Genomic DNA, 23,500 nt, shown 5'->3' with positions numbered 1-23,500 from the left:
GGGGCCCAATGGCCACTCTAAGGGCATTAATAAGTAGTTTAGTAACATTAAAGTTATAGATTAGGTTTGATATTTTTAAACTAGTTCAAAGATTTAAAACGATTTTAGGGGGTTTCTTACACTTTTTGTCCAATCAGCAGCACTTTTTTTTTTTTCTTGCCAACATTTGTAGATGGTGTTCCTGTCACAAATGTTATATGGATTGTTGTTGTTGTTTTTAAATCCCTCAAGGTATACGTGCCTGTTATGACGCACAATTTTCGTTTTCTTTTATTCGTCAAAATGAGCGCCGTGCCTTGTAAATCTACAGCCAGTGAAAAATGTGGTTACAAATGTTGCGTTTCTTTTTAATATACAGCCAGTGTGATATAAGAATGAGATGCAAGTTGTTGTTTTTATTTAGGTTTTTTTCCACTCGCTGCATGCTGCTTGTGTTTGCATAATGTAAATTGTCTCTGCTCAGTGGAAACAATGTTCACTTGTACAATGTTTGTCATAGAAATATACAACTTAAATTTGCAATGACATTGTAATGGTTGATATTGTAACAGTATTCAGTAGTAATTTACGGGGGGGATGAAGCCCATCATTTGTCAGCAGGATGATAATCCGCAAATGTTTTTATTGCTGAGTAAAGTGAGTAAAGCTTTCGAGTAAAATATTGCAGCTGATTAATATTGATTTTGGGAGAAACTGACATGTTTAAAAGAAGAACCATTGATGGCTGTAACACGTTTTCTGCCATTATAATCTGCTCTCTGAGTGATGCCATTAAAAACGTGTATCTTCCTGACTGTCCTGTGGCCTGTTTACAGAGTTGTCACGTCTTCCTGCCAGAGGCGGTTGTTATCTGTTTGCAGCTGGACGAATGGATCGTATGATCTCATTGAGTTTCTTTTTAGGCACCTTTGCCTCACTTGTTGGATCATTTGCCTTATTTTCCTCAGATAGAGGAACAGTGTCTGTCTGACTGGTAATGTCTTTCTTCTCATCCTTGGAAAGTTTCTTTTTGATTTGCTCTCCAACTCTTTCCAGGCCCCCTTTGTCCTTCTCCTTCCTTCCCAGTGAACCAGTTTGACTCGTCTCTTTCTTTGTGTAATCCATCGAGAGTCCTTTCAGCAATGTCGGCACTTTCTTGTTTGCTGTCAGTGACAATTTCTTCTTGGAATGCTTGTCCTTCCTCGACTTTTTCACACTCAGTTTGTCCAGTGACAGAGCGTTCTTCTTGCGTTTCTTATGAGGCAGCACCCTCTTCAGTTGACTCCAGGTCTTTTTCAGAGGTGATTTCTTCTTCTTCTTCGGCCAAAAGATGGTTGTTTTTGAGGAGGAGCCACCCATTGCTGACCTGCAGGAAGAAGTAAAATGTGATCAGCACAAACGCACAAGTTGTTCTGGCAGCTTTTTACAACAGCTGTAAATATACCTCATACATAATACCTAAACAATTTGAAAGCTAGATTTTAAGATTGTTTAAATAAAAACTCCTAACGTGTAACTGTGTCTTGATGCATGCGCAGTCATCCAGGTAAGAATGTGTAACTATATTTGGAGTTTTGGGATAAGCAAAATTTGAAAACTGAAAATGTCAGCAGGGTCATTCCAAGCTGATGGTGGTTAAATGTATTTCAGTGTTAGGTCTTAGAAAAAGGCTGTATTTGATTATTACCTACTCATCTGGTTAATTTGATTATATTACAGAGTTTCGTTCTCAGTCAAGGAGAAAGTTAATTAATGATGGTGATCTAAGGTAAAGATGCCCAACAAGGCTCAACATCCTCTAGTGGGCTCCGTGCTCACTGCCCAGCACTGTGACAGCTGATTGGCAGTTACCATAAAATACCAGAAGTGGCAGCTCCACCATTGGAGCCAAGTGGAACCTCAGACTGTCCAGGAGCTAAGTGATGCCCTGATCCAGCTGGGGGGAGCATCTGTTGTCTCATTGGGTGCATGCTACAATGTTATAAGGCATGTGTACAAGCATGTGAGGGCAAGACAAATTTCTGAGTTACTGCAAGTAAATTTCAGTAGAGTGGACTAGCCTGCATAATTTTTCCACTTTGATTTTCAGTATCTTTAAATTCAGCCCTCTGTAGTTTCCTTTCCTTCATAACACATGATCCAGTCTGTATCAGTATAGATATCCAGAAGATTTTATTTTTTTATTTACAATTGAGATCTGATGTCTTTAAGTGTTCCTTTAATTTTTTGACCAGTGTAAATACGTATTTATATAGGTGTAGATATACAGAAATATAGTGTGCTTTTAAATTTCTAGTTTGGCGATTTATATGAATAGTATGGTAATTTCACAAGCCATATATGGAAATTGCCATACTATTCACACTAACTCTCTGGACAAAAATAGATCTTTAGTGTAACGGCCACACCAGAAACCACACATTGAAGATGTGTTGATTACACTTTCCTGTCACATTTACTTAGGGTTAGGTTTAAGGTTTCACTCAAAATGCACATATAAATAGTATCACTGTTCAAACTAATATCACTCCACTCTGGACTATCACTTCAGTCTCTGCTATTTGCAACAATAACTGTCACATACAATAAGTAGCTTTGGTAGTGTAAGTACAACACAAAGAGTTATCAAACCTGACAACTTTTATATTTCAAAAGGTAAAAGAAGTATAACAAAGATCAGTTCCTGTTCATACTATATTATCTGATTTGAGAAAGCCAGGGTAATGAAGTCTACGTACCGCAAGTGCTCTCCACAGTCAGACCGAACAAATGTTTTGGATGACTTTCCGTGTCGTCTGTGCCGAGTTTAAACCTGAGACTTGCTTATAACGAACATTTACACAACACTTACCCTAATGGAAAGTCTCTTAAGAATCAACATCAGATAACACCCCTGTCCTCCTGACTCTGTGACAAAGACTGGGCTTTTTTTCATGTGATCATGCACCAAACACAGAAAAACCTGGAAGAACCAACCTGTTCTGTGACATTCTCCAGAGCTGACTCTGCTTGTGTTTCTGCTATGTCAAAGAGGCATGTCTCCCTCTTAAAAATCCATTATGGACACTTGTGAATATGACATGTATGTTTGCTGATTACAGTTTTTCACTTACACAACTGTCCATTTACATTTAACCGGAGTGCCCTGTGGATCAATGTTGAACTTTGTGCTTTTCTGTTTGGGTTTTTTTTTCTTTTTGGATGAACTTCAACAACAACTGAGCACAATGTCAAGCACCGCCTCACCCTGGGTCCTGTGTCACAGAAGGTTTGAACTGAAACAAAACTGAAGCTCGCTGATCCAGAAGATAAATCATTCACATTCTCACTCTCTCTTGTTCGGCTCCATCTTTATCCTCTCTGCTCAGAAATCTCAGAGTCACTCAGTTTAATTTTAACCAGATTCCTGATGCAGTTTGCAGGTTTCTGGGCATCATGTTTGCTCACGCGAGATCCAGCTCCTGCAGTTTCTTACACAGTGCAAAAGCTTTTTAGAACATTCAAGCTTAAACGGTTTTCTTGTGTTTCTTGGATGCCGCAAGAGAAATGCTTCCATAAAACGAAGATTCTTTGAGATTTTGTATGTTAAGACTTAAGATGTGCTGCAGCATGGCTTTTTTAGCAGCACATTGCTGATGTTTTGATTGTCAGGGTGGTTTCCTGTTTCCTGAGTTTGTAACACCTAGCACTGGTTATATTCACTAAAATGTTTTGGTTGTCTAAATTCATTTAGTGCCGAGTTGGCAGTTTCAGCACTGAATGAATTTCAGTATTTTCTTCTGTCTGCAGGCAGCTGTTTCATAATTTGTGGTCATGCAAACCTTCAACCTCCAAGGGCTCAACCAGATAAGAGCATCAGACTGGTTTTTAGGTTAACTATCACATGGGGGGGAACATATCAATAACAAGACCATGTAAGGGTCTTAGGGTGACAAATCTATGTACGGTCTAGTCCTCGGTTCACAGGTTCATGGGGGTGTCAGAGTGCTTCAGTTTGCTTTTATCATAAAATCTTTTGTTTGTTTCTGTAGTTTGTTTCGGTAGGCTATAGTAAAGCTACCCATTTGTGTGACGCTTGGGTAAAATTTGCAAGAATTTCACGCAAACTTTTCACTTTCTCTTTGAGGTTACTGCGTTAGAATACGGTGTGAAAATGAACGTGAATACGGCTGTAACATGACACAACGTGGAACAAACGAAGCGCTGTGAATACTTTCCAGATGTAGTGAGTGATCGTGTGAGTGATCGAGTTGATGCCTTGCTCAAGGGCGCCGCCGTGTGGAGGAAGGAGGCTGTTACTCGCGTTTATGCCGAGTCTACAGGCTGAAAAGTGGCGTCGGGTAATTCCATCAATGTGCTCTTGTGAACCGGAGCGGAGGTTTGTTAGTGCTGTTTGTGCTGCTGCGGAGAGCATCGCCGATCTGAGGAACATCCTCATTGGCTGATTTGTGACGTTTAGGGGGGCGTGGAGCCGGCTTGGTGGCACCAGTGTGACATTTATTTTTTAAAAGAAACAAATCTGTCAGCAGACCACGTTTCTATTATCAACCCTCTGTTTGTGATAACTGATTTATTATCATTCATTTGTTTGTCTTCAGTCTAAATCGCAGAGCCCTCCTCCGTTTCCCCTCCTCCCCCGCCTCCTTCTCCATCCCTCCTCACATTTCCCCGGTGCTGCTGCTGCTGCCTCCGTGTCTTCGGTGCGGTACACCGCAGCCATGGTGGACTCTCCCAGCGCGATGAAGAAGACCTTCTCGGTGCCGGAGATCAAACCGCTGGACCAATACGACTTCAATCGAGCCAAGATCTGCGCCAGCGTTCGGTGGCTGCTGTCGAAATCCTACGGCTCTGCAGGTACCCTCCAGTCTCTACCCACAGCTGAGGCGCATCTTGGGTGGGGCGCTTAATAATTTATCCCGCTGTATCCCGCTCCATATGCAGCTCCGAGTCAGTCTAACCCCGCTATCTGCCTTCAAGGGAAAGCCCTTCTCCGCGTCATCCATCATTATCATCCTCTGCCCCGACAATGCTCGTGGTTAACCTGCGCCAGCGTCTCCCCCCCCTCTATCGGGTGTGCAGTTTCCACAGCGCGTGCAGGTTATCATATTAGCCAATTATTTGACGTGAGCACGAGGCTTGTCAGAAGGAATCTCCTCAGTGGTGCGTGATGCGTGGAGGAACCGGACAACAAAGCCTTTGTCAGAGCCGGGCTCAGTCAGGCCTGTGGAGAGATTTGTAACGACGAGCAAATTTATTTGTTGGGTTTTTTTTGTGGATTTGGAAAATGTGTGTATAGCTTATGCGTGGGCCTGCTCTAAATGGGTCAAGACCGCATAATATTTGTGTCACTGTTACGCACGCACGGTGTGGTGAAGGTGACACAGTGGGGCTGCTAAGACAATGGATGGCTTTCTTGCACCACACGCATTCATTCCCTGAAGAAGTTCTGAATAAACCCGGCACAAGTGCCACCTCCTCCCTGCATTAACAGGCCAAAGAATGCAGAGGGTTTCTGAATGCTGTATGCAGGTGTAGGTGCAGCATCTTGCTGCGTTAAACCACCTCTCATGAAGACCACGTTGTTTAGATTTTGGTCACACTGTGGAAGAAATGTTAGGTCAGCTTTGGTCTTTGTGCACTTTATGCCTGCTCTGTATCGGGTGACATCATACTGCGTGGCTGGGTCTGCAATCAGCAGTTTTGTCATTTGATCAAACCAACCGACCAAAACACAACCTTATTTGATTTTGAAGCAGTACAGTATCCTGCCAGCTGCTATTGCTCTGGTTAGTGTTGTGGCTACCTCCGGCCTCCTTTTAGCATGACAAATGTGACATGACCCAATCTCACATAATGTGCATGTGGGAAGGTTCAGACTGTGCTGGCTAAGGCAGTGATGTCACACAGCAGGCTAACTAAGCAGTAGTAAACCTGCGCATGTAATAATCCAGGTTATCTGCTGCAGTAATGGCTTTAGACAGAATTTCATATCACATTTGTGTCTGGCCTCCCCGTCAGTGCAGGACAGCAGAGAGGAGGAGAGATGAGCTGTAAGCCTCTCAGCAGGGAGGCTTCATTGTTATCCGTCAACTGGAAAATGTCCACTGGGGTGTCTTGTTGAATTTTTAATGGAAGCCCCGAAGAAAATGCCACTAATAAAGCTGCACGTGAGATTCATTCACCAGTCACAGTCCTCACACTGACGAGGTTTATTATTCCACCCAAACAGTGGACAGGACCGCAGAGAGCTGTTATCTAATGATTGTGTCACTTTAAAACAAACAGAGACATTATGAAACCAGTTGTATTTTTTTTCTTGGTATCATGTGGTTTCCAAGTCAAGTTAGGTAATAGTCTTCTAGTAAAGACTCTGTGACCTTTATTTAACCAGGAAATGGCCTCACTGAGAGTTAAGATCTCTTTGGCAGGATTGTCCTGTCTGAGCAGGAGTCACGCATCATCAATAAAATATTTCTAACTCACGAGAAGTGACAAACCGAGAGTCACCACATGCGTATGTGTTCACATCAGTTTTAGCTCTGTTTTTGGTCTACACCAACTAGAACTGAACCACCTTCTGTGAGTGCTGGGATTTAGCAACCATTCAACTTTTTCAGATGCAACCCAAAATAATGTTGACTTAAATTTATGTCCTGAAAGAGCTGGCATTCATTGGTTTCCCTGGTAGTAAGGAAATCATCAATTTCAGCACATGTAACCCTGAAATGATGAGTGGACTTTAACTCAACATGAATTTAAATTCGTCTAAATAGAGGAACCATTTGAATTCAAGCAGATTAGTACCTTCTCTCAGTTTTCAAGCTTATATGTTACAAATTCCCATTTTAACTAGTGGAATATTCTGCTTTTCTTTGACAGAACAGGATGTTTTTCATGTTCTGGGATAATGGTTGCACAAGGAAACAATCTGAAGAGTCTGAAGAGTCTGAGATTGGCTCTGGAAATCTATCCTGGACATTGTTCATTGTTTTTAGAATGATTAGCAGGTCAATCCATGGAGAAAATAATCCATATCTGCTTCCCTAAACATGTGTTTGCACTGTGGTAGAAAGATTTAAATGGATAGCTCCACAGTCCTGTTTGTTATGTTCCCAGATACACTTTGTGTAACGTTAAATGCTTTAGCCGATTCCTACTCTGCAGTCCAGTCTCATTGCCTCAGCTGGGATTGGGACAAATGGCCACTTTCCATTTTCATCGTTCCCATAGTGACCGCAGTCCTGTTTCCTCCCAGCTCTCTTTACAGAGTCTGAAAGGCAAAGGGGTTCAACCCCAAAAACATTGCACGTGTGTCACACTGCACTGCAGTGTGTGCTCAGTGTAATCGATGTGCTCGTCAAATCTTTTGTCTCCTCTCCTCAGAGAAATGGGCCACAGCATAGGAAGGAGGAGTTTCAGTTACATAAGTAAGCCTTACGACAGTGGAGAGTAGTTGTGGCGCTCATTGTGGGTCACTCTGAAAATGTGTGTGGACGGATGAAGAAGTGAGGGGGTAGAAAATAATGGCAGAGACTTAAAGAGATCAGGGACTGACTGCAGAGTGAACGGAAGTCATGCGAGCTCTGAGAGTTCCTTCAAATCTACTCCAGTCTTCCAGATCATGCCAAGTTGGAATATGGGTCAGTCAGGGAATTGTGTGTTTTTGTGGTCACAGTGTGTATGTGTCTATGAACTGACCAACTCCTAGCGGACTGGACATGTTCACAAACACACACTCTCTTGTCTGGGTAACCTAGCTGAGCTGTACATGAAGATGATGACATTATTGCCTCCTGCAGTCAGATTCTGTAGCTTTCCGTCACAGATTTCCATTGTGGGAATACGTCTTCAGTGTGTTCCATAAGTTATTTATATTTTTCCACAGTTTATGTGACAAGGCTGGCTGCAAACAGCCTGGGTGACTGCTGCAGCCTTTTTTTTTTACATTGGGCAGTGTTTTCATAAAGCCTTTCTCTGCATCAGAATTCCAGCTGGCAGTTTTTACCGTTCCCAGAGCACAGCACAGAAAAGCTCAGTGTTTTCTCCTCATATATATCGGCTCACATGCACCTAAGAGATGTAGCTCTTGTATAAAGTGGACAAGTTCTTATTCTCAATGATCTCGGCTTGGAGATAATAGATGAGTGTACAGCTTGCACCATTCAGTGACCGTCCTTTGAATTTCTAAACACAGTTGTATCTTTTGCATCTGGCATCGTTTCTTTAAGCATAAGCATTGTTGCAGATCAGGTACACCCTTTCATGGAAACGGTATTCCCTGTTGGCTGTGGCCTCTTTCAGCAGGATAAAGGATCTGTTGACAACAACATGGTGCCAGATACCACAGCACACCTTCAGTGGTCCATGCCTCAAAAGGTTGGGGCTGTTTTTCCAGCAAAAGGGGAACAACACCTTATTGGACACGTGGTCATGATGTAATGCCTGATCGTTGTGTAAAGAGGAGCTAGAAGTTGGTTCTTTAATCTCAAACCTCTTTTTCAAAAGCTACTACTGGTCAAACTGACAGTTAAAAATATTTCATAAAGAATTTTTCTCTATACCTTTGCATGCTAGCAACATCCATTGAGCTAATATGCTAATTCTAAGAAGATTTAAGGTCAGATTTACTGAACAGGTCAAAATGGCGTGGAAGTCAAATCTCAAATAAGTTTTTTTCTATGCTTTTTAACTACCTTTCATACTCCAGTGGATGTATCAGCAAAGAACTTCGGGTTAGTATCTTGCCCAAGGATATTTGGCATGCAGATTGAAGGGAGCCAGGGATCGAACCACCAACCTTCCAATCAGCAGATGACCTGCTCTACCTCCTTAGCTACAGCTACCCTGTAATAGGTGTGATTCAGTGTTAAATATCTGTACAATTAAGAAAAATCTGCTTGACTTAAATATTCCCTTCTCTATATTTTGTGCCTTGAAAGAGTAACTTCCAGAATCACAAATGCGACAGGGTCAGTTGCAAAAAGCTCTACGTTCCCACCTCATGTATGCATTCTTGTCACTGTGTTCTCTCCAACAAAAACCCAGTTTGTGAACAGTGTGTTAGTAAATCTGGCCTGTGAAGTGAGCTCTGACCACCATGTGAATGAGAGCGAGGCAGGTGATCCATTGTGGTGACCCCTAAAGAGAGCAGCCAACAGGAAGACCTGTTGGCTGCTAATATTTGCTAATATGGACTCTTCTTCCAAAAACCAAAGTGAGAATGTCCTTTTCTTTTCAGAGAACGTTCCAGTGGAGTTGCGCGATCCACTCTATAAGGACCAGTATGAACAAGAGCACCTGAAGCCAGCTGTCTCCAAGCTGCTTCTCTCCCCGGAGATCTACTGCAGAGCTCAGGCACTGCTTGCCCAGGCACACGGGGTCTCTCAGCCAGCATCGCAGGGGTCTCCAGCTGATAACTCTGCCCTCCTGCAGTTCCTCATTAAGAAAGGTTTCGCTCCAAAGGTCCAGGATGCCGATGTCACAGAGGAGGACCTTAGCAGTAGCCCTATTAAAACGGTGTGTGTTGTGTATTTGCATGATGGCGTATTTTCTACTTTAAATTCAACCTGCAAGTGGTTGAATGCTTTCAGCATCTCAGGTAGCATTTGAATAGTCACTTAAATACAATTTAAAAACATTTTTTATAGGAGGTTTCCAATGTAAGATTGGATCATTTACAGGAAGGAAAAGAGGAAGGCCAGACAATAGCCAGGGAGGGCGGTAGGAAACAACAGAAGGAAGGATAGGAGGAGAGAAGCAAATCTAAAGAAAAGAAGGAAACAATAAAGAAAGCTCATATTAAAGGATAGTTCATGATGTACTGTTTCCATCGAAACCAATACATTACAGAAATGCCGAAAATAGAAGTGCTTTACCACGATCTTCAGACTGGCCTTTCCAACTGTGCCAACATTTCAGTCTCAGTCATACCAGCTACTCAGGTGCTTAAATGGTCCTTCTTCTCCCTGATTGGTGCAGAAAGCCCACCTCGCCCTTATTGACTCGCTGATGTCACTGGCTACCAAAGAGACGGTGGGCCAGGTGAAAATGGCGGTGGAGGCGGAGCAGATGGGTGTTGGAGCACCGTGGGAGAATGGACTGCTCTTCTGGGTCAACAGGGTGAGAACACAACATCGGTGATTTCTGCTGGTCTCAGCAGATTCAACCTCTGTCCCAGTTCATGGTTTTTATTGGTTTAAAGCCTTAGATTAAGTTATCACACATAACACAACATCACTGACAGGACTAGTCATGAGAATCTGAATGCTGAAATACCACAGACTCTGCATTGTCTCCAGTGGCAACCTGAGGTTAGCTCCAAAAGCGAATCAATCCACACCGACTGTTAAAATGTCCAGCTTTACAACAAAAATAAACACGTTTACAACCCGATACAAAGAAGTGTTGGTCTTTGTAGCAGAGAAGACATAAAAAAAACCTCACTAGATGAAATTGTATTGAGATTCAAAGTTATGCAGATTTACATGACCATTTCATCCTCAGATGGATGCTGTCAAGAGACGGTATAAAAGACGGACATAACTACTATGATGACAACCACTGGTTTCTACTGGTTTAAAGCATCAGTATTTCCACAATCACAGAATGGTGTTTTGATTCTGGGCGTGACAAGAGAGGGGAGGATCTGACTGTGAAACCACACATTTATTGGATTACAACGTGTCAATCACATGTTGTTAGCCAGTGACCGTATCTTGGATAATTGTTGTTTCTGAAACGTGGAATGAACGAATCTTGTAAAATGGGCAGACTTGTTTACAGTCCATGATGTACCCCATCTCTCACGCCATGACAGCTGGGATAGTGAAACTTGCTAATTAAGCTAAAGAAATTATCATTATAATTTCATTATCAGCTAATGCTAGCATGTTAGCTAGCATTGGCTAAGAAACATTTTATTTCTTGTGATAAAACATTGTAACTTTGAAATCGTGTGAGTTCTACTGTAATAGTGTTTGTCTTACATTTGCAGTTGAACCAGAAGCTAAGAGAAAGCACAGAAGAAGAAGAGCCGCCTAAGTCACAGAATTGCACAGACTTGCAGCCTGTTCAGGACTCGGTAAAATACCGCCAACAAACACATAAATACTCACATGCTTGATGACTTGTAATAAAGCATGTATGTGCCTCATTGCTATGTTGCTGCAGCTTCAAACATTGACCTTGCCCTGCTTCTGTTTTCTCCCCTCGGTTTGTCTGTGTCACTCCTTGATCTCTGGCAGTGTCAGTCCACCCGGTGGTACTGGAAACTAGTCCCCGTAAGTGTACTCTTCTCTTCTCTGTTGTCCTCTTTGTCTGTCCATCTGCTACGGCTGACATTATTGTGCCTGCTGGAAATGCCCACACATACCTTTTACCTGTCTCCTCATAAAAAGTGTCCAGTAGACTTATCTTAATACCAGCTGACCGATCTGTTGCCCCATTATGTCCCGAAACTCCTTATTATTGTCAACTGATGCTGTTTTGGACCCTGGGTGTTTCTGACGTTGTTACATTCAGTCATCAGTTTCATCTCAAAATGAGCCAGATTTTTAGAGGCGAGGTGGAGGAGGAGTTGTTGAAGAAGGAGGCGACAGAGGTGAAGTGACCTTTATTAAGTGGTTATTAAAAGACATCTGTGCTCCCTTTGTTTGTCCCCTTCCTCTCCTCCTCCTCCATCTCTCTGTCCTCTCCCCCCTGAGCAGACGTTTTTTGGTGTGGCGGTTCCCATGATGAGCGGCCCCCTTGTCATTTATGCTTGTTTCCCTCTCTCTGCCATCCCCCATCCAGCATGCTATCGCTTTTTGTTTGAAGGAGTCGGGGAATAAGCCGCCAGTGGTAACGTATAACACCTCGCTCTTCTCTCACCCTCTCCCCCCACCCCCGCTTCCCGTACCATTGCACTCGACTGACCGACAAACCGACCAATCGCCACACCTCACCTACCACGCTGTCGACCAGTGACTGACCTTACAGCTGACTGCGAGCTAACCACCACTCCAACCTCGAGGCTGGATGGATCACTTTAAAACTCATTAGCCTTTAACACAACTTCTCCATAGTTATCGTTGTGTGTTACAGAGCCTTGTTATAGGAGGCACGGCGCCACTGTGTGCTACCCTTTGAAGCTGAACGCGCCTTCTTTGTCCTGCTCTAACAAGGCTGTGGAACAGTCAGCTTACGTTACAGATGCCTTGTTTTTGGGTTTGTTTATCTCATGTGGACGTCAAAGACTGATGCGGCGTCTGAGCTGCAAGACTCACCTTTTCTTTTCTTTTTTTTTTTACTTTTTTCATTTAATCAATGCCAATTAGAAGCAAAGGCTCACAGTGTCATCAGTGCCCATTACCACTGCATGGACACCGAAAAACAAACATCCTCCTTTTCACGTCTTTCTTTCAGTCTTTTTTCTTTGTTTGCAATGTCCCTTTTTAACTGTTGCACTGCACCTTCTGGTTGCTGTGTCTATATGTGTACAAACTTGAGGCATCATTGGTCTTGTGCTCTGTTTCTATGGGCTTTTCTTCTCTTTGCAGTTTTTCCTGGCGTTTGGCTGGCTTCACACTTTAAGTCAATGCTTTTGTTTCTTGTCTGACGGAAACACAACGCTGGCTGATTTTATATTTCCTTTGCTACTTCTGAGTCTCTCTCTGAATCCCTTTAAAAACAACCCATTTCCCTGCCTGTATGCTCGTAGTCTCACTTATTTTTTCTTCTTGCAAAACTTTCTTTTTCCCCCCATGTCAATTTTCTTCTCCTTGCCTCTCTTTTCTTATCCAGATCCGCTATAGGAAGGACAAAGTGCAGTCTAAGTTGACTCCCACTTTCCCTCTGGTTTCTGCGGTCAAAGATCTGTCTAACGGCTGCGCAGTAGCTGCTGTGCTGCACTATTACTGCCCCAGCTTGCTGCCTCTAGAGGGTACACGTTAACTCAGACACTAACACACATGCATAGATGTGCATAGACGTACAGATAGGATGATGAAATATTTATATTTAGTCAATGTGCGCTTCAAAATACTCAACAGCTTAAGCGATAGGGCTGTAATTTAAAATACAATTTCCTGTAAATGTTGCATGTTAATGCATTTCGTGTAACTTTTAGTACATCAGTATAGTCACAAAACACAATAGTGCCTCTCATGTTCTCTATTTAGATTTTGCTTTTAAAAAGGGTTTAAAAAGCATCTTTTATCTTGATTTGAAGCAAATATATTTAAAGTTCTCTTTGACAAACATCTGGAAGCAGCATTGTTCCATTGTTTTTCATTGTTTACTCCTTCCAGATGTGTGTCTGAAGGATACCATGTCAGTAGCTGACTCTCTCTACAACCTGCAGCTGATCAAAGAGTTCTGTGAGAGCAGCTTGCAGAGCTGCTGCCCCCTTGCTGTGGAGGATATGCTCTACGCGCCACCGACTCTGCATGTAAGCGTCACGGTCTCTGACATTAAACTGTTGTTAGTTAACAGAGAAACTTTGTATGGGTGTTTACTCCTAACTTAATCCTTTCTATAGGCTGAAAAATGTTTGTGGTCTGAATGTAAACCAGTTGGTTTCAATTTAAACCACTAGAGGGCAACAGAAGCCAGCTTTTAGAGCGAAAAGGTATAACACTATGACCACTGACAGGTGAAGTGAATTAAACCGATCGTCTCTTCGTCATGGCGTGAGTTGGTGGGATATACTAGAGAGGAAGTAAAGACTTTGGCTTCAAAGTTAATGGGTTAGCAAGAGAAAAATGGGCAAGGGTACAGATTTGAGCGAAGGGCTAAATTGTGATGGCTGCATGATTGGGCCATAGCGTCTGCTAAACTTTAAAAGGGGTTTAAAAAAGCATCTAAACTCATGTTGGGTGTTTCTAGTCTGCAGTGATCAGTATCTGTCAAAATGTAGTCCAAGGGAGGAAAAGTGGTGAACCAGCAACAGTGTCATGGGCGGCCAAGGCCACCTGATGCATGTGAAGAGTGAAGGCTGGTCTGTGTGGTCTGATCCAACAGACGAGCTATTGTAGGTCAGGTGGTAGAGTGGATCACCTACTAACTGAAAGGTTGTTGGTTCGATCTGCTACAGTCTGCATGCCAAATATCAGATAGAGTAGAAAAGCACTATATAAGAACCAGTCCATTACGAAATTGCCAAATAAGTTTCTGCTGGTTCTGATAGAAAGGTGTCAGAGTACAGAGTTCATCACAGTTTGTTGTGTATGGGGCTGCATAGCTGCAGACCAGTCAGGGTCGCTGTCCACCACTGAGAGCACCAACAATGAACACATGAACATCAGAACTGGACCATGGAGCAATGGTAGAATATGGCTTGGTCTGATGAATCACGTTTTCTTTTATATCAAGTGGATGGCGGTGTGTGAGGGAAGAAGCCAAGCCGGCAGAGGCAACGTGATGCTTTGAGCAACGTTCTGCTGGGAAACCTTTGGTCCTGACATCCATGTGGATGTTACTTTGACTCGTACCAGGTACCTAAGCATTGTAGCATGACATTACCTGATGGCCTGCCACAAAAATGATTCAGGAATGGCTGGAGGCACACAGCAGTGAGTTTGAGGTGTTGACTTGGCCTCCAAATTCCCCAGATCTCAGTCCAATCAAGCTCCTGTGGGATGTGCTGGACAAACAAGTCTGATCCATGGAGGCACATTGCAACTTACATGAGTTAAAGGATCTGTTGCTAACATCTTTTTGCAGATACCACAGCTTCAGGGGCCTAGTAGAGTCCGTGCCTCAACAGGTCAAGGCTGTTTTGGCAGCAAAGCGGAACAACACCATACTGGGCAGGTGGTCATAATGTTATGTCTGAAAGGTCTATCTTATAGTTATAGTAATATAGTTATCTTGAATCTGAGGCGTGACATTAAAGTAATGTATTCAGTGCTGATGCTGTCTTCATAATGTCCATATGTCACGCTAACACACTCTTTTCCTCAGCTTAACATCATGAGCTTCATAGCAGAGCTGCTGGAGTGGTTTGAGATCAAGAAACCTGATTTTGTCCAACCCGTACAGCCCATTGACCTCACAGGTTTGTGACTTCACCACGTTAATAAGAACTTCTTTGCTTTACTGGCTTTGTGCACATTTGTTCACTGACTGTAACACTGCATTCTGTACCTTTCAGATGTCTCAGGGTTAACTGACTGTATTAGTCCTGTCACTGGTAACAGCAACAGGTACCAGCATGCCACACATACAAGTACATATACAAAAAGTGGTTAGAAATATTATTTTAAAAAAAGACCAGTCACTAAACCCAAATTACTACAGGGTAGGAAATAACACTCAACTGAAATAAATCTGAATACAGTCAAACAGGACCTAATCAAGCCATTTGTTGAGTCAAACAGATGGGCCACAGACAAAAATTGGCTGTGTTGTGTAACACTGTTGTCCCTTTTCAGCGGTTCTCCTTCTTTCATCTTTAAACAACCATTTGTACCCATCTCCTCTCCAGTTTCACCAGGTAACAGTTACTGGGCACGCATCTTTTATGCCTATTGCTATTTTGCATTTGCGTGCAATTAGCCATTGTGTGAGACTTATGAGTTATTTTCTTTGCAGAAAACAAAAGCTGGACAAAGAAACAAATCAGGTAGATATCCTTAAACCCTTTATGTGGTTTCTATCGTAAGTGTTGTGTTGCTCTCATATTTTATCTTAATTTTTTTAATCTTCTTACTTTCGCTTCCGTGGACTCTGCTTTTCCATACTTGTTGGTGCAACTCATCCATTTATCCATCATTCCGTTGTCACCCACCTCTCTGCAGTCGTCCTCTGTCAGCAGTGACTTTCAGCATCCCATTTGGCCTGGACAGTGATGTTGACATTGTCATGGGAAACCCAATAGATTCTGTCTTTCGCTCCGTCAGCACTGACAGCCTCGCCACCGCCATCCCGGCAATGACGTCCCCGATGACATCAGCAGGGATGACTCGTGTTCCGTACAGCCCTCCGGAGGATCTCAGCCACCTGGTCAGCGCTTCAGCCCCATCGCAGCGCTCTTCCTGGGGTCCATATGCACACACTGCACAAATGGGAGAGCTGCCGACCATTGAGGAGGCGATGCAGGTCGTCCATAGACCGGGCAGCAAAGACCAGAAGAAGGGAAGGGTACCTGAGAAAGGTGGGAAAGGAGCTTTGGCAGACAGGCCGGAGCCCAGGTTACGTCCTGAAGGAGCTCCAGCAGGTTTCTTTCTGCACTCGCCTGAAGAGGATAATCCCCAGCTCAGCAGCTCTGCTCCGTGTCGCTCCGGAATCCTCTACCGGCCAGTTGGAGGAGAAGTGGGCGGCAATGAAAGGCAAGGAAGGAGAGAAAGCCGGGAGAGGTCAGGACGTTCTGATATGTCACGTGATGACGACTCTGTACTGCGAGATGGCAGCGTCGACTCCTCGGAAGCATCGGACGATATGCCCAGAAACGCCCCGGGTAACATACGACCCAGTAGCGGTCGTCAGGGAAACCACAGCACCAGCAACAGTCCACGCATGACGAGCTTTGCTGAGCGACGAGACAACCGAAGAAGACACTCTGCTGCTCCTGGGGAAGAGTCGGCTTCTGCTCAGACTCCAACAACCCCAGCAACTCCAAACACACCCTCCACCCCAGCAGGTGCAGTAGGGCGCCAGGACAGCCCAGGTCCCAGAGGTCCGGAACCTGGCTCTGAGGCCTGGGAACTGGGAGTTCGTCTTGAGGAAAAACGCAAAAGCATCGAAGCTCAAAAAAGACGTATCGAAGCTATTTTTGCCAAGCACAGGCAGCGGCTTGGAAAAACCGCTTTCCTTCAACTGAAAAGAGAGCAAGGAGAAGGAGGGGGTGAGGCAGCGGATGATAATCTGACCCTTGATGAGCGTCTCACTCGCATGGAGGAACAACTGAAACAGGAGGAGGAGAAAGAAAAGAAAGATGGTGAGAAGGAGAAAGAAAAGCCATCTGTTTCCAATCCTCCGCGGTTAGAGAAACAGGTCACATTCTCTATTGAAAGTAAGAAAGGATCAGAGAAAGAAAAAGGAACAGAGAAAGTGGGGGAAGCCGTTTTAGTGGAATACAACGAGGTGGTGCAGAAACTCAGTGAGGCTCTGCAGTCGCTACAGAAGGACATGCAGAAACTTACCGAGCAGCAACAGCAACTCATGAGCAACCAAAGACCCAAAAATATGCTCAGAACAACTCCAAAATCAACAACTAGAAGTAATACCAAAACACCACCCAAAACCCCTCCTCACACTCCAACAAAAACACCACCAAGAACTCCGACAAAAACCCCAACCAGGACTACCAGTAAAGCTTGGGTGATTCCTGCTGGTCCCAATGCTCCATCTGCTTCTTCCCCATCACGCCGGTCTCATCTTCTTTCCTCTTCCACATCACCAAAAACTATTATATCTTCTTCCTGCCCAGCTTCTCGCACTAAGAGTCAGTCCACTCCCCGCAGCCCCAAACACCATCCACGTATCCAACACCAGCCTCACCCACGGCCTTCCGAACTTAAATTCCCTCCGCTCAATCGCGTCTTGACACCGACCCAAACTGTGGACACACTCCCACACCTGCGGCGCGTGTCGCCCAGCAAGTGTCAGGTACAGACCTCTTCTTCCTTCCGTATCGGTGGCCCCCGGACTCCCCAGGAGTCTCCCCAGGCTACCCAGCAGCCACAGGCCGCTGAGAGCACCTCGGACACAGGCTCAAGTGAAACACCCACCCAGTTTAGCCTGGAGTTGGAGCAGGAAGACACAGGGGTCATTGGAGGGTTGCCGCAACCCAGGCAAGATCGTCTAAGAGCTGCTGGAGGGAGCAGCTCTGGTGCTCCTTCTGAGTGCTCATTTGAAAGTGAGACTTTGTCCATGTCTGCTGCATACAGCACAGGAGGTGAAGGAGGAAGAGCCGCAGGTGCGGGAAAGCAATGCAGCCTGATTGAAGTATCATTATCATCTCTTGGGGGACCAGAGGGGGGAAGCGATGAACCAACTGATGAGGGGCAGGAGTTCTCCTCCGATTCCGTGAGCGACCACACAGAATCCGCTGTGGAACCTGCAGAACGACTCCCTGCCGAACCTTTGGATCCAATAGAGCGACTAAATTTGGCAATAGAAGACAGCGATGTGCCAAAAGAACAAATTGAATCGAAAGGCGGACATGCAAGAGAGGCAGAGATGTTAGAACCAGGTGAAGAGCAGAACGAAGTGGGAGCCAAAGGAGGAATTGGATTTTTTTTCAAGGTGAGTTCTTGCAAAAGAGAATGGAGAAGGAAAAGTGTATTTTGGATGCACATGAATTACATGCTTCTTTGTTTGTAGGAGGAGGTTCACAGTGAAGGGGAGATGGCTCAACGTAGAGCGGTACTGTTAGAACGACAGCAGAAGAGAACAGAGGAACTAAAGAAGAGGAGACAGTGGAATGAGCAAGAAAGGGAAATCAGGTAGTATTTCTATAAATTTGTGAAAGCAACTATACAAAGTAAATCCCCACAGATTTCTTGAATTTGTTGATTAACAAGTCCAAATTCGAGCTGCACGTGTGTAAAATTAACCTAAATTTGTTTGGTTGGGTTTAGACTAGCGTCCTCAGAAAAAAAAGCGGCATCACCTTCCAGCACACCTCCTGCAGCCACGACCTCACCTTCTCCTACACCTCCAGCTACTCCAGCTCGCCGTGGAGATTTTACACGGGGGGAGTACGCACGGCGGCAACAACTCAGACTCATGGAGGACCTGGACAAAGTTCTTAAGCAAAAATCGACTAACCAAGGACGAACTTCCACTAAGAAAAGCCGCTCCCGGCCTCGCAGCATGACCAGAGAGGAAACGCAGCTATCTCTGAGTCCCGCCAAGGGAGCGACTGGTAAAGCCAAAATAGTTTCGAAAAAAGTATTTCTACATTATTTGAATGACTGCACTATTTTTATGTTCTACCATTTGCTTCCCCAGGTACTAAGTTGACCAGAGTCTATTCTCACTCCTCACTCAACCTGGCCGCCACAGACGAACCAAGAAACAATGGTGGTGACCCCACAAAGAGACTCCGCAGGTACACTGCTGCATTGTCAGGTCGCAGCAGCACAAGCATAGCTTAAGAAATTGCAGCATTGGTTAGTTGGCCAGGTGTTTGCATCCGAGTGAAATATCAGAAATTCCAGTGGTAAAGTTAGAAAGTCAGAAAAAATAGGATTTGTTTTGGTTCTTATTAACTTAAATATTGATACCTACCTTTGAGTTATTTTCCCAAAAATTTAACTTACTAACTCAAAATTTTGAAAAGAGAAAATTCTGGTTGTGGATTGCAGATTTATTTATAGTTTTTCAATAATTTAGTTTGTTTCTATCCTCTATGTTCAATACATTGCTCCAATTCATCAGGAAGTAGCCGGCATGCTAGAAAATATACTACCTGTACTTCCTGATGTTGGCAAATCCGTTGACATCAATAATGCAACAATTTGTTGTTTTTTCACGAGCGTCTTATAGGGTAGTTTGTCAACACAGCGAAATTTTAAATACAGTACCAACATTCATATTGATACTAACGATATTTGGATCAATCTGCCTACCTCTGCTGTCTATTATGATGTCATAATGCGACCAGGGCACTCTTGGTTTCTCTGCAGCACCCGCCCTGATTCACCTTCAGGTTGTGTAACACCAAGCAGACTGACAAATGGAGAGAAGGACTCGGAGAGTGGTTCAAATGGAACTTCACCTGCCCCAGAATACTCAGGTACAACGTTAAGCAGGTCCAACGCGATCACTCGGTTCCTTTGTACTTGTAAGCAATAGCCAAGTGCTTTCAGCTGTAGTTGGTCTGCAAAAACCAGCGTGTCTGTTTTGTTTTTTTACATTTCAGGTCCAAAACTCTTCAAGGAACCAAGTTTCAAGTCCAATAAATTCATCATTCACAATGCGCTCTCTCGCTGCTGCCTCGCAGGGAAGGTCAACGAGTCTCAAAAAAACAAGATTGTTGAGGTAAACTCATTTTACTTCACTTTTAATCAACCTCATTGTGAATTCTGCTGTTTCTGTAACTGTAGGCGCCATATTTATTGCCATATTTATTAAAATCACCCAGGGACCAATAATCCTTCACGTCCTTTTTTGAAGCATAAACATTGTGCTGTTTTTTACATTTTACTTTACTAACACAAACATTTTCATTATGGTGATCTGGTTTTGAAGCCTTAACAAAATAAATCTGCTTTTCATTCACATATAGAGAGTAGAATAACATAATTATCTCCTGAAGCTGAATATCAGTAGCTCAGTGACTTACTGGTGTTGCTACACTGAGGTGAGAAGAAATGACACTGTATTAATTCTGTTTGTGGTGGCAGGCCATAAATAATGCATTTTAAAGGTAGGAGCGAGGGCCATGTAAAATCTGACCGATGTCTGTGATCAGCCCCCGGGCCAGACTTTAGACATGCGTGGTGTAGACCATACTCACAGATGCAACATATGTTTACTGCATCTTTTATTCATGTTTTTCCAACTTCAGGAAATGGAGAAGAGTCCTGCCAACCACTTCCTCATCCTCTTCCGCGATTCCAGCTGCCAGTTTCGAGGCGTTTACACCATGAACCCTGACACCCAGGAGCTTGCGCGATTGGCAGGGGTGGGCCCACGGACGGTTAGCTCCATTCAGGTGGAGTCCATCTACAAATACAGCTCAGACAGGAAGCAGTTTAGTGCCATCCCCTCTAAAACAATGGGCATGAGCGTAGACGCCTTCACCATCCCCAGCCATCTCTGGCAAGGAGGAGGAGCGGGAGGTGGAGGAAGCAGGAGAGCAAGTGTTACTAAGAAGGCTGTCACTTCCAAGTGAGATCCAGTACACACAGTGGCACATGGATGATGAAAACACTCTAAATACACTGTAATTACAGTCAAACTGTAGTGAAACACGAAAAACATACGTGCACACTGACAGGCCTGTAGACGTGCGTGTGCATAAAAAACACCTTACCTCTGTTGGCCTCAGATTTTACAAGAAATTGAAAAAAAGAAATTGGAGCGATTTGTCCCCTTCATGTGCACGAAAGTGTCAACAGCACAACTTTGAGACAGGAGCAGCACACTAGCACAGAGGAAGGTTTTGTAATTACTCAAGGATTAGTTACTTTTAAAAAGTCTCCTTACGTACACTTTCATTGTTTGAAAATACAAACATGTTTTTTTCTTTTGAAAGAAAATAGTTGTTTCCTGAAAAACTTCATGAAATTACCGATTGCTAGCCAGTCCTCCCCTTAAGTAAAACACCAGTTTTTTACACAAAGCCAAACGACAGAGAAAATGCCTTCACGTCAGAGTGTCTGACGGGACCTTTGCTGTCTACGATGTTAATTCTACCAGTAACTCTTAGTAGGTGGATAAAGCACATTTGTTTGGCAAGATGAAAGATAGCCATAACCATGTGATACATATAGCAGAGGCGAGCTTTTTCTTTTGGACATCTGTAAATGTGTAGCGGTTCTCAGAGATGATTACCACAGCATGAATGGTTATTTACTGTATGTGGTATAAGCTTATTTCAAAATAAGATCACAGTGGAAACTTGTGGTTTTGATGAAACTATATTGATGGTATGTGAGCATTAGATGCCAATTTAAACAACTTTTGTATACATGGACTTATCAAATCTTGAGAATGACGTGTCATAAACAAGCTTACATCTAGAAGTACCTGAATTGTTGTGCTCTTGGGAAGAGATTGATACAGACTGGAGTTCCAAGCGTTGCCATCTTTGTATTCCCTAATGAATCTTTCATTAAAAAAAAGAAAGTCTTTCACATTTGTGAAACTAACAATAAACTGGAGACCATTTTGCAACTAGATCACATCAGCTGCCACACATTCTGACACCCAACGCATAAAGAAATGCATAAAGCCTAAATAACAATAAAAAAATGAAATTGCTTACAAATCGTGGGTTGCATTGCATAAGCTCATCTGTAAATTATGCTCTTTGAACTGTGTTGGAAGCTAAATATTTTCTAGGTTGATGGAGACCTTGAGCTTCTCAACAGTTCAGAGCCTCTATGTCATATTTTCTGTTCTTTTCTATTCTATTCTATTCTTTATTTATTTTTTGTTTCATAATGTGGCAGGTCTGGACTGCAGGCAGGCCAGCTAAGCCACCTGAACTTCTACCGTGGAGCCATGCTTTATTAATGCAATCAGACCACTCTTTGACTGAGAAACTCTAAGATCTTTCTTGAAAATGGGGAAAAGGTCTGTATATATCATTCAGCTTTAATGGAGCCCACACAGATGCGTCCCATTTCTTTTGTTTAAAAAAAAAAAAAATCTGTTCCTTGTATCAATTTAAAAATAAACATTTTTTTAAACCCCATTTTAAATATTTGATGTTTAATAAAATATAAGGTTTAAATAATTTTAATTTGGATCATTAAATGGAACGTTTTAAGTTTTTGGAAAAACTGGGTGTATATATATATATGTACACCGGATAGAGATATTGTATATGGGGAGTTACAAATAAATCACCAATTAAAAACAATAGTGTAAGGCCAGTGGCCAGACCACACCTCACTTCATTTTCCTTGTCCCTCCATAGTTAACACAATTACATGGACATTAGAAGGCAGAAACCTGGTCAGTGACTCAGTGAAACGATTGAACACTGCGAGAATGAACATAGCAGACCAATTTTGCTACATAGCAAAGAAACAACAGTGAAACGCACTATTTGCAAGATGACACCGTTGCTTTAAATATTTACCTGCTGTTCATAATATTAAAGAAGGAACTCGTGTCTTGTTTTATGACCTGAGAAGGACAAGTGAATTACCTTTTGCTGGTTTTACACCACATGTGGTCTGTCATATTCAAAGATGGCCAGCAGTCATTTCATTATAATCACACACCTTCTGCAGTAGAAACTTCCCATTGCAGCAAAAATGGAAAATCTCTATACAGTTGATGAATGTTACAGGGCAGTACGTTTAAGCACCAAAACACCTAAAAAGATTCATTATGGATTCAAAAGCATTTGTTAAGGTGAAGTCAGATTGGACTGAATGTTACTGAAACGGTTCTCTGCTCTTGGTTGAGTGCACACAGTGAAACTGGTCTCTTTCAAACCAGCATACATGTATGAAATAACAAACTGGATTAAACTCCACTGATCAAACCTTTCATTGTTGTCGTTTCTCACACTTACAGCATGTGACCTCATCTTATTGAGAAGACAAGATAATTTTATATAACTGACCTAAAGTCTCTTATTGGCTCTTTTAGAGCCTCGCTATTGGCTAGGCCAGGCATTAGCAACCTTCAGCTTCAAAAGCGCTGTTGTGGCTCCTTCCAAATGAAGGGAGAAAAAGAGCAGCAATCTCGGGTAACAAGGATGTTACATGTAATTAGGAAAGGATAGATTAATGTATGTACATGTATTAATGATACATAGTAAATGTATAAATAGGCTTACGGTTACGGTACAGTGGCTCGTGAGCCGCAGGTTGCCAACCTCAGTGCTAGGCTTTGACGTGGGAATCACCAAACA

At 43.2% G+C, this 23,500-nt stretch overlaps 2 protein-coding genes across 5 annotated transcripts; one reads left to right on the top strand and one right to left on the bottom strand.

Annotated features, from left to right (window-relative positions):
- Nucleotides 1-103: 103 nt before the first annotated feature.
- Nucleotides 104-4,716, bottom strand: LOC146385948 (uncharacterized). Its single transcript, XM_084931963.1, has 2 exons — nt 4,642-4,716; nt 104-1,345 (listed from the first exon to the last, which is right to left on the bottom strand). Coding segments are annotated over exons 1-2 (501 nt in total). The 5' UTR covers nt 4,644-4,716; the 3' UTR covers nt 104-846.
- On the top strand, nt 4,279-23,133 carry LOC146385947 (calmodulin-regulated spectrin-associated protein 3-like). 4 transcript variants are annotated; one of them, XM_084931958.1, is made up of 19 exons: nt 4,279-4,833; nt 9,218-9,495; nt 9,958-10,098; nt 10,973-11,059; nt 11,223-11,258; nt 11,770-11,817; nt 12,760-12,898; nt 13,266-13,405; nt 14,920-15,013; nt 15,110-15,161; nt 15,390-15,451; nt 15,550-15,580; nt 15,858-18,204; nt 18,283-18,404; nt 18,540-18,826; nt 18,913-19,012; nt 19,590-19,699; nt 19,826-19,944; nt 20,474-23,133. In XM_084931958.1, exons 1-19 carry the CDS (start codon nt 4,698-4,700, stop codon nt 20,798-20,800), a joined length of 4,656 nt encoding a protein of 1,551 aa, XP_084788084.1. In that variant the 5' UTR covers nt 4,279-4,697; the 3' UTR covers nt 20,801-23,133. The 4 variants fall into 4 exon arrangements, with proteins under 4 accessions (XP_084788084.1, XP_084788081.1, XP_084788082.1 ...); XM_084931955.1 differs by having other exon boundaries at nt 15,756-18,204; XM_084931956.1 differs by lacking the exon at nt 11,770-11,817 and having other exon boundaries at nt 15,756-18,204.
- The last annotated feature ends 367 nt before the right edge of the window (nt 23,134-23,500 follow it).

Source organism: Perissodus microlepis, chromosome 6 (genome assembly GCF_051167445.1).
Source record: "Perissodus microlepis isolate ML-2025 ecotype Zambia chromosome 6, ASM5116744v1, whole genome shotgun sequence".
NCBI classification, from domain to species: Eukaryota; Metazoa; Chordata; class Actinopteri; order Cichliformes; family Cichlidae; genus Perissodus; species Perissodus microlepis.
The sequence above is the reverse complement of the archived record's forward strand: the minus strand, read 5'-3'. Positions and strand labels throughout refer to the sequence as shown.

Bases quoted from the DNA above. Each gene is read 5' to 3' on its own strand.
- LOC146385947 (XM_084931955.1), top strand. From the start codon at position 4,698: ATGGTGGACTCTCCCAGCGCGATGAAGAAGACCTTCTCGGTGCCGGAG. The intron at 4,834-9,217 runs GTACCCTCCAGT...TTTTCTTTTCAG, and splicing joins GAAATCCTACGGCTCTGCAG to AGAACGTTCCAGTGGAGTTG. The intron at 15,162-15,389 runs GTACCAGCATGC...GTCCCTTTTCAG, and splicing joins GTCACTGGTAACAGCAACAG to CGGTTCTCCTTCTTTCATCT.